At 38.0% G+C, this 10587-nt stretch overlaps 2 protein-coding genes across 2 annotated transcripts; one reads left to right on the forward strand and one right to left on the reverse strand.

Annotated features, from left to right (window-relative positions):
- Window positions 1–228: 228 nt before the first annotated feature.
- On the forward strand, window positions 229–1243 carry si:dkey-29b11.3 (actin-binding Rho-activating protein-like). Its single transcript, XM_062064306.1, has 2 exons — window positions 229–311; window positions 467–1243. The coding sequence occupies exon 2, from the start codon at window positions 490–492 to the stop codon at window positions 976–978; it is 489 nt and encodes a 162-aa protein (XP_061920290.1). The 5' UTR covers window positions 229–311; window positions 467–489; the 3' UTR covers window positions 979–1243.
- A 565-nt stretch (window positions 1244–1808) lies between these two features.
- hint3 (histidine triad nucleotide binding protein 3) lies at window positions 1809–10015 on the reverse strand. Its single transcript, XM_062064307.1, has 5 exons — window positions 9884–10015; window positions 9288–9405; window positions 8650–8719; window positions 4347–4473; window positions 1809–3712 (listed from the first exon to the last, which is right to left on the reverse strand). Exons 1-5 carry the CDS (start codon window positions 9986–9988, stop codon window positions 3665–3667), a joined length of 468 nt encoding a protein of 155 aa, XP_061920291.1. The 5' UTR covers window positions 9989–10015; the 3' UTR covers window positions 1809–3664.
- Window positions 10016–10587: the final 572 nt, after the last annotated feature.

Below are 10587 nucleotides of genomic sequence, written 5' to 3' on the forward strand. Positions count from 1 at the left end.
GGTATAGTTACCACCCTTTACTTGCGTGTCAAGATCAACTCGCCTAAGGTTGTAATCTGCTTTACTTCTACAGGCGCTTTGTCTGGCCCGCCCACATTAGACTCTGATTGGCTAGCTGTATCCCTTCGAAAGCACTCATTGGTTTAACGAGGTGTCTATCACAGCGGTTTTGCCTTGTGCACAGGAATGTATCTGTACTCCTGCTATTGTCAGCAATGCTGCTCTTCTGTGGAGCTGGTGTTAATACCAGGAGACACTATGCACTTGGCTGAAGTGATCCTTTATTGGGCGTGACCATTACAGTTTGACATGTAAGTTTGATCTAATTTGTTTACTTTTTTGCATACCATTGCCAAAGAGAGCACCATGAAATGTGATTTTCCATGCAAATTGATTTCATGCTCTTTTCAAGTTTTTTTTTTTTTTTAACTAAAAGTTTTGTTTTGTTCTTCCCGTATTTGGAAAGTAAAAAGCCACAGCACCAAAATCATGGACGATGATAATAATTCTCCTGCTCGGTTCACTGATGACACAGCAGTGTCCATTGTGTCTGTAAAAGGCCTGAAGGACAACTGGCAGAAGTGGTCTGATAATCACCAGGAACACCAGAAGCATAACCCCTTCAGTCACGACAGCAGATCCATGGCAGTGGTCCCTCAGAGGGGACAGGACGACTACGGGAGGCCCCTGCAAGGCTCGTTGACTGCACGGCGCGGGGAGGATGCTCACACACACATCAGCAGGGAGGTTGAGGAGCTGTGTGAAGTTATACAAGAGATTGGGGAGCAGAGATACAAAGACATACGTGGCAGAGTGATCACTGTAACATTTGGCAAGCTGTTTGAGCATTACGTGACTATCTCCAACAAACTGGTGGGGATTCTTCTCCGAGCCCGAAAGCAGAAGCTGGTTGACTTTGAGGGTGAAATGCTGTGGCAAGGGAAGGATGATGATGCTGTGATTACTCTGTTGCAATGATCAACAATGTACGATTTGTTGTAACCACATATTCAGGCTAGATTAGGTAATGTCATTTAAGGTAGCATATGTCAAACTTTTATTTAGCAAAGAAACATAGCATATTATGCAACGCCAAATATTGATGTATATTAAACCAGTGGTGCCCAACCACCGGTCCGGGGACCGGTACCGGTCTGTTACGCATTTGCTACCAGGCCACAGAGAAACATTAAATCATTTATAAATGACTGCATTTTCTCCGACTTAACTTTCGCCTGTCCCACTAGACCGGGGGTCGGCAACCCGCGGCTCTAGAGCCGCATGCGGCTCTTTAGCGCCGCCCTAGTGGCTCTCTGGAGATTTTTCAAAAATGTATGAAGAATGGAAAAAGATGAGGGGGAAAAAAAATCAATTTTTTTGTTTTAGTATGGTTTCTGTAGGAGGACAAACATGACACAAACCTCCCTAATTGTTATAAATCACACTGTTTAAATTAAACATGCTTCACTGATTCGAGTATTTGGCGAGCGCCCTTTTGTCCTACTAATTTTGGCGGTCCTTGAACTCACCGTATAGTTTGTTTACATGTATAACTTTCTCCGACTTTCTAGGACGTGCTTTATGCCACTTTTTCTGTCTCATTTTTGTCCACCACACTTTTAACGTTGTGCATGAATGCACACAGGTGAGTTTTGTTGATGTTATTGACTTGTGTGGAGTGCTAATCAGACATATTTGGTCACTGCATGACTGCAAGCTAATCGATGCTAACATGCTATTTAGGCTAGCGATATGTACATATTGCATCATTATGCCTCATTTGTAGGTATATTTGAGGTCATTTAGTTTCCTTTAAGTCATCTTAATTACATTTATATCTCATGACACATGTAATATGGCTTTTAATTTTTTGCGGCTCCAGACAGATTTGTTTTTGTATTTTTGGTCCAATATGGCTCTTTCAACATTTTGGGTTGCCGACCCCTGCACTAGACATACCAATACGTTTGTTTATAGATGTACAATAACACTCCTCATAGTAAGTTGCCATTTGTTATAATTTGTATAGCTTTGTGACATGATACAATGCACATTAATGAACATATAACATATAAATGTGACAGATTGTAGCCAAAGGCTGATTTCCATCTGCATCTCTTTGCAAAGAAACAAGCCCGGGGCTTCCACTAATTCAGCGTTAAAGTGAGTTGTATTTTTCATGCACTTATTTTTGCTGTATTTATCTGGCACAAGTGGAAAGCCGGTCCCTGAAAATAATGCCTACATTAAACCGGTCTGTGGTGCAAAAAAGGTTGGGGACCACTGCATTAGACGACACCAACCCTGCTTTATATATTGTAGAAGCAGTGAAGAGCCAATTCTTATTTGCCATGCATGTGTTCCTAATGTTTTGGCAATGATGTGGATGAGTAAACATTTTATATAAAGTTGCAAAAATGGTGCTGTAGGATAGACTTCATACAACTTACTTAAAAAACAAATGTTTAAAGATGCTTTATAACAACACAATATCTGCACTAGGGGTTTGATAGATACACATCCACAATATAACTGAATAAATAAAGCAAAGCACATTTATGCTGTGTTTTTTTCATGATTGTGAGCGCAGGCAATTAAGTAATGACCAATAGAAAGAGTGGGTTTAATATTTAATCACAAAGAAGAAACCTTATATTAATGTTTCTTAAAGTGCATACATTGACACAGATTGGAGAGTACAGTCGTCTCTCGTTTATCGGTGATAAATGGTTCCGTTCCGGACATTACTGCCATTACAACGAAGTTCCGCAAAATAGGAATCATTCATATGAATCAAAGATGTTCATAGATAAATCATAAAAACAGTTCTAAATAACTTCCAAATACATTTTTCAACATTATGAGAGCCCTCTATACCCACTTTACACTATTTTAATCCAATAGTGTATTGCTGCCTGGGGGTGAGCCAATTAGTGGCCACATTACTGAACAGCTTGGTTTGGTCTCCTCTTGTGGCCAATACTACTGTAACGATTTTATGCTTTAAATTGCTTAATTTAGGACAAAAGTGTATGCTTTAAAATAAAAATGAGCGATGTGGTGAAGCTACAATGTTTGACGCGCGATGTGGCGAGAGATGACTGTATTATCCCTGTCTTTACATTCCATTAACACGACACAACCAATCACTTTGTCAGTATAATCAAATGTCACATCCAGATATATTACCAAGCTAGACGAATACTTGCATGGATCCTTTGGCATACTTAATTTCCAGTGTCAGGATTACTTTCGTGTTATCACTTAAAAGAAGACTTATTAATAGTTCATGCAGATGCTACTTGACGCTGCAACTCTTGTTTCCAACGTTACTAAATACCCCAGCAGTAATGATGCGACATAGCTGAGGTAGTCCTTGTATGTTCCTGCAAGTCATGATAAAGTGTCATTGATTCAAGCATCTTTCCTTCAGTACAACAGTACTTTCATCGAATATCAACATTTTCATACCTGTTTCAAAGTTAATTCCAACATCAGATGTTATAGTGCTTGTTGGTGGATATGGAAATATTTACAAAAGTAATCTATGATTATTTGTTACCATTAAAATCATCTGCAGGATCAAACGTGACATTTGGAATGGAACCACAGATCTCTGAGTCACCTCAAACTGTTGATGCAAAATTGAACCCAACATACGTAATCAGTTGGTTTCCTGTTTGGAATTGAGAAGCTCTATCAGTTGGTCAGCCTGTAAAACATTAACCATGTATAGTAGTAATTAGTGCTGTCAAACGGTTCCATTTTTAATCAGATTAATCACCTTTTTGCATGTTAATTGATCACAGTAAAATTACTTGCGTGCATAATTTATATTAACTTTAAAAAAGAGCCATTATATTTAAACACAAATGCAAAAAACATTTTTTTACAATGTTTTACTTAAATGCACGTAATTAATTAGTTTAAAATGTATCCCAAGGCTTTCTGTAGCCCTAAACAACAAGGAAGAGGATTACAAATACAAATCTTAAACCTGATTGATGAATGACACATAATCGATCACACATCCAGTAAATTATATGCACCATTCAGTAACTTAACTACCTATTCATGTGAACTTGACTGAAAAGCAACCTGCTCTCCCTAACCATCCGCAAAAGCCTGTGCGGTCAAAATAAATGTCATAATTAATCTGTGTTCATACATGATTAATGCATTCATGTTTTTAACTTTGACAGCCCTAGTAATAATAAAGTTTAAACACAGCTTTAGTGGCACTGTGAATACTACGTGGCAATTAGAGCTCTTCTCAAATCATTATTTAGAAGGAAATTAGATCAGCGTAAATGTACTATTACATATTAGTGCAGGGAATAACTTACTGTAATAAACCAATAGGAATTTAGTCTGTAGATTTGGCGAGATATGAAGCCCATCTGGCTTACAGGTGCCAGAACATGAAGGTGTAGATGTGTGACTGAACAGAATGGGGGCCAATGGAAACCAAATCTGCAGAGAAAAAACATGGGATTTATCGGCTTAATGACAACATATATTTTAAGTAATCAACATTTTACAACCTTTATCACAAAGGCTGTTATTCTTGCTTCAGTTCACAATCTGTTACACTAGCATGACTCCCAAGAAAGTGAAAGTGCGCTATTAATAACGCTATTAAGAAACCTCACCTTATTATTGTTGGGAAAAAATAAGGAAATCATAGCTAAACATGAGAATGACAATAAAATCTACCATCTGTAGTATTCGTAATGACAAAAACACAGTAAATGCGTCCCAAGTTAAAAAAAAAAAGAATATATGTATATTTTTTTTAAATATATTTTTTTAAAATGTGTCCTTTCTAATCAATTTTCTACCGCTTGTTACTATCTGGGTCTCCTAGCCACTCAGGCAAATCATATTGTCTAAAAATAAATGTTTCCATCGATAACGTGACATCATCGCGCCGCAGTGTCAGGCGAGCGTGCGGCAAGTGTGCGAGGAATAATATACACTACCGTTCAAAAGTTTCGGGTCACATTGAAATGTCCTTATTTTTGAAGGAAAAGCACTGTACTTTTCAATGAAGATAACTTTAAACTAGTCTTAATTTTAAAGAAATACACTCTATACATTGCTAATGTGGTAAATGACTATTCTAGCTGCAAATGTCTGTTTTTTGGTGCAATATCTACATAGGTGTATAGAGGCCCATTTCCAGCAACTATCACTACAGTGTTCTAATGGTACAATGTGTTTGCTCATTGGCTCAGAAGGCTAATTGATGATTAGAAAACCCTTGTGCAATCATGTTCACACATCTGAAAACAGTTTAGCTCATTGCAGAAGCTACAAAACTGACCTTCCTTTGAGCAGATTGAGTTTCTGGAGCATCACATTTGTGGGGTCAATTAAACGCTCAAAATGGCCAGAAAAAGAGAACTTTCATCTGAAACTCGACAGTCTATTCTTGTTCTTAGAAATGAAGGCTATTCCACAAAATTGTTTGGGTGACCCCAAACTTTTGAACGGTAGTGTATATATATAATATTTATTTATCTATTTATATGTATATATTTATTTATTTATATATATATAAATATATACAGCCCGGTCCCCAGCCACATTTTTTTAATCCAATGCGGCACTCGAGTCAAAAAGTTTGGGGACCCCTGCTTTAGTCGATCAAGCCCTATCAGTACAGTACTGAACAATAACATTATGTGATTATTTTAGCGTAATTTTTTTTCTCAAATAAATTATTTCTTCACCCCGTATTCTTTTTTCCAAACCCCGTTTCCATATGAGTTGGGAAATTGTGTTAGATGTAAATATAAACGGAATACAATGATTTGCAAATCATTTTCAACCCATATTCAGTTGAATATGCTACAAAGACAACATATTTGATTTTCAAACTGAAAAACTTTTTTTTTTTTGCAAATAATCATTAACTTTAGAATTTGATGCCAGCAACACGTGACAAAGAAGTTGGGAGAGGTGGCAATAAATACTGATAAAGTTGAGGAATGCTCATCAAACACTTATTTGGAACATCCCACAGGTGAACAGGCAAATTGAGAACAGGTGGGTGCCATGATTGGGTATAAAAATAGATTACGTGAAATGCTCAGTCATTCACAAACAAGGATGGGGCGAGGGTCACCACTTTGTCAACAAATGCGTGACCAAATTGTTGAAAAGTTTAAGAAAAACCTTTCTCAACCAGCTATTGCAAGGAATTTAGGGATTTCACCATCTACAGTTCGTAAAACATCAAAGGGTTCAGAGAATCTGGAGAAATCACTGCACGTAAGCAGCTAAGCCCGTGACCTTCGATCCCTCAGGCTGTACTGCATCAACAAGCGACATCAGTGTGTAAAGGATATCACCACATGGGCTCAGGAACACTTCAGAAACCCACTGTCAGTAACTACAGTTGGTCGCTACATCTGTAAGTGCAAGTTAAAACTCTCCTATGCAAGGCGAAAACCGTTTATCAACAACACCCAGAAACGCCGTCGGCTTTGCTGGGCCTGAGCTCATCTAAGATGGACTGATACAAAGTGGAAAAGTGTTCTGTGGTCTCACGAGTCCACATTTCAAATTGTTTTTGGAAACTGTGGACGTCGTGTCCTCCGGACCAAAGAGGAAAAGAACCATCCGGATTGTTATAGGCGCAAAGTTGAAAAGCCAGCATTTGTGATGGTATGGGGGTGTATTAGTGCCCAAGACATGGGTAACTTACACATCTGTGAAGGCGCCATTAATGCTGAAAGGTACATACAGGTTTTGGAGCAACATATGTTGCCATCCAAGCAACGTTACCATGGACGCCCCTGCTTATTTCAGCAAGACAATGCCAAGCCACGTGTTACATCAATGTGGCTTCATAGTAAAAGAGTGCGGGTACTAGACTGGCCTGCCTGTAGTCCAGACCTGTCTCCCATTGAAAATGTGTGGCACATTATGAAGCCTAAAATACCACAACGGAGACCCCCGGACTGTTGAACAATTTAGGCTGTACATCAAGCAAGAATGGGAAAGAATTCCACCTGAGAAGGTTAAAAAATGTGTCTCCTCAGTTCCCAAACGTTTACTGAGTGTTGTTAAAAGGAAAGGCCATGTAACACAGTGGTGAACATGCCCTTTCCCAACTACTTTGGCACGTGTTGCAGCCATGAAATTCTAAGTTACCGTAATTATTATTTGCAAAAAAAAATAAAGTTTATGAGTTTTAACATCAAATATCTTATCTTTGTGGTGCATTCAATTGAATATGGGTTAAAAAGGACTTGCAAATCATTGTATTCCGTTTATATTTACATCCAACACAATTTCCCAACTCATATGGAAACGGGGTTTGTATTAGACCTATAAAAACAAGGTAAATGCAAATTTATTGCAAGGCTATAACATACTAATTCTACTGACGTTCATTAAAAAAGTTTACTTCAGTTTGCAAACATTTCGGTTAATTAACAGAATTCTGTCGCAAATTAAGTGTGTAAATCAAGGTTTGACGGTATTATAACTGTTTGTGCCACAGAGAAAGAAGACAAAATGCATCATTTCCCATTCCCTTGGGGTCTGGGAGGTATTTTACTTTGAAAACTTCACATCACCCACAACTTTCGTCTGTACGTGCCTCGTCCCCCAACTTTCTGCTTCAACAAGGTTTTCTAAAGTCCCTATTTAAAATGAATAAATTAAGTTTTATAAAATATTTATATTTGAAGAGGCAAACAACCTTACAATTTAAAGTGGAAGGTATATTTAAAAGACAGTTAAATTAAAAAAACAGTATTGCACGAGCCCTTAGGTATTTTATGACTAGCTAACATGCTAGTCGTAGTTCATCAAAACAGCTTCACGGATACCAAACTATTCAGCGTTATGGTGAGTTGGATTATTTACTTTTCCTTATGCTGTATTAAGTTAATAGTATTAACTACGTTCAATGTTCTTACAAAAACACATAGGGTATGTGGAATAGATCAGTGTTTTTAACCTTTTCTGAGCCAAGGCACATTTTTTTCATTGAAAAAATCCCGAGGCACACCACCAACAGAAAACATAAAAAAATGAAACTCAGTAGCTGATATTGACATTAAAAATGAATTCTCGCAATTGTTGGATATGAATTCTAACCATAACCAACCAAGCATCACTATAGCTCTTGTCTCAATGTAGGTGTACTGTCACGACCTGTCACATCACGCCGTAACTTATTTTGATGTTGTTGGTTCTTGTCTTGCGCTCCTATTTTGGTTTCTTTTCCTGTTTTGTTGGTATTTTCCTGTAGCAGTTTCATGTCTTTCCTGAACGCTATTTCCCGCACCTGCTTTGTTTTCGCAATCAAGACTATTTAAGTTGTGTGGACGCAATCCTTCTTTGTGGGGACATTGTTGATTGTCATGTCATGTACGGATGTACTTTGTGGACGCCGTCTGCTCCACACGCTCTAAGTCTTTGCTGTCGTCCAGCATTCTGTTTTTGTTTACTTTGCAGCCAGTTCAGTTTTAGTTTCATTTTGCATAGCGCTACCTGCTGCCACCTACTGATATGGAAGAGTATTACATGGTTACTCTGCCGAGCTCTAGACAGCGCAGACACTCAACAACGACACATTTACGGGTTATTATTATTATTAAAAACACTGGAATAGATGATAACTTCGCTCACCTGACGTCACTGAGATCTGTCACATTGTTCTTCTGCAGGGTCTCCTTTCCTAACTCCACCATGCGTCTTACTGCATATCACAACAAATATGTCTCATGATTTGCAACTATGTGAAAATGTAAAACATTTGTATGCACGTACAACACTTAAGACCTTCAGTATATCAGTATGTGGAATTCAATTATGGAATGGATTAAGCAAATAAATCAAACAATGTACTAATATGATCCACTTCAAGAAACTATTCAAACTTAAAGTGTTTACAAAGTACAAAGAGGAAGAACCATGTTAAACATTCTGAATTAATTTAATCCATCCATTTATTTTCAAAATAATCTTACTCATCTCACTATATGAAATGTAACTTACTTCACTGAGTATTATTTATTTATTTTTACTGTGATTACTTATGGAGTATATTGTGAATAAATTGAGAACAGGAAGAGGATAAAAGTTTTAGCAACTGTTATGTAAAAGAAAAGGGGTAGGATTAAATAAGCTCTGCTTCTTCCTACTGCTTTTCAAACATGTTGAATAGAGAAACTGGAAATTGTGATGTATCATGTTGTATGCTCGCATGTTTGAAATTAACTCAAACTCAAACAACGTTGCATACAAGGATGTCAAGTTCCACTCACCTAAAGGCAGATGTTCTTTGCTGAGTGATTTGCAGTTGCCAACATGTTTAGTAGGAACCACCAGGTAATGGTGCGGAGCTCCAGGTTTGATGTCTCGAAAACATGACATCTCTTCATCCTGTGGTGAATAATAGACATTAAGTTGAATGCAACGATGACAGTACAACATTTTAACCACAAAAGTACAAGGGATCGTCCATTAAACGCTGACTTGATAACTGAACAGAGATGGTCACTGTTGTCAGGGTATTTTATGACTTTTTAAAATTTGATTACATGCTATAGTATGATTTTATTGTTATACTTTTATTGCATGATTTTTGTATCCCTTTAATTTAGGTAGCCAGCAGATGGAAATGAGCTATTTAGCTAAAATGTGGTACACAACATATCTGTCTTTGAGCTTAATGTTTCTGTTGCATTGTCCCTTCAAATAAAGATTAAACTAAACTGATGCACAATCAAACCCCTTGAAATAACAAGGCCATCATATTACTTACAGACCGTCGAGTAAACATAATCAAGATTGACAAAGATGAAATAGGCGTGGTAAGTGCCGACGTGGTTGCTATACTATGTTATTACAGCTTGCTCACACAGTGGAGAAGTTCCGTGCCCATTTCGTTGTTGACAATCTTGCAAAAAATGCATTTTGTGTCGTATCCTTCCACGGAAACCTGTCTAGTGTTGGCTTCCTCCATTGTTGACAGTCTTTCGTTAAAGACCAACTAAGTCGATCCCAGAGGTGATCGAGCGCACAGATTGTCAAGTGTGCATTGTCGCCGCTAGATGGCGATAGGTGCGAGGTTAAAACCAAACCCTCTAAACAAACACAGATGCCTGGAAGACTTTGTTAAGGTTCCAACTGCAAAATGAAACCAGAAACCGTTACATATTTTGTAGGGAATGGTGTCAATATCTTTTAACACTAGATCAAATTACTCACAGATGGTCTACATTCGATTGTGTTACCACTAACTCTGCTGCTGTTATGTTATGCTATAGTGTGAGTTTATACAAAGATGATGTTTTCAAGTAGATAACATTTTTGCAATGAAGTGTTTTGCAAAAAAATATTTTGACCCTTTAAGCCTGGCGTGTAGTCTTGCGCCACGTCTTGTTGGATTTCGGTGTGTGTGGGGGGGGGGGGACACACACGCCAGACTTACTTCTACAATTGGACAGTTAAAAGTTGAAGTTAAAGTACCAATTATTGTCCTCTGTATTTGACCCATCCCCTTTTTCACCCCCTGGGAGGTGAGAGGAGCAGTGAGCAGCAGTGGTGGCCGCACCCGGGAGT

This window comes from Entelurus aequoreus, linkage group LG11 (genome assembly GCF_033978785.1).
Source record: "Entelurus aequoreus isolate RoL-2023_Sb linkage group LG11, RoL_Eaeq_v1.1, whole genome shotgun sequence".
Classification (NCBI taxonomy): domain Eukaryota; kingdom Metazoa; phylum Chordata; class Actinopteri; order Syngnathiformes; family Syngnathidae; genus Entelurus; species Entelurus aequoreus.

What these genes read in the sequence shown, in the direction of transcription:
- si:dkey-29b11.3 (XM_062064306.1), top strand. Translation starts at nt 490, where the DNA reads ATGGACGATGATAATAATTCTCCTGCTCGGTTCACTGATGACACAGCA.
- hint3 (XM_062064307.1), bottom strand. Translation starts at nt 9,988, where the DNA reads ATGGAGGAAGCCAACACTAGACAGGTTTCCGTGGAAGGATACGACACA. An exon ending in GCACGGAACTTCTCCACTGT is followed by an intron (nt 9,406 to 9,883) that starts GTGAGCAAGCTG and finishes TATTCACCACAG; the next exon opens with GATGAAGAGATGTCATGTTT. An exon ending in ACAGATCTCAGTGACGTCAG is followed by an intron (nt 4,474 to 8,649) that starts GTGAGCGAAGTT and finishes TTTTCTCTGCAG; the next exon opens with ATTTGGTTTCCATTGGCCCC.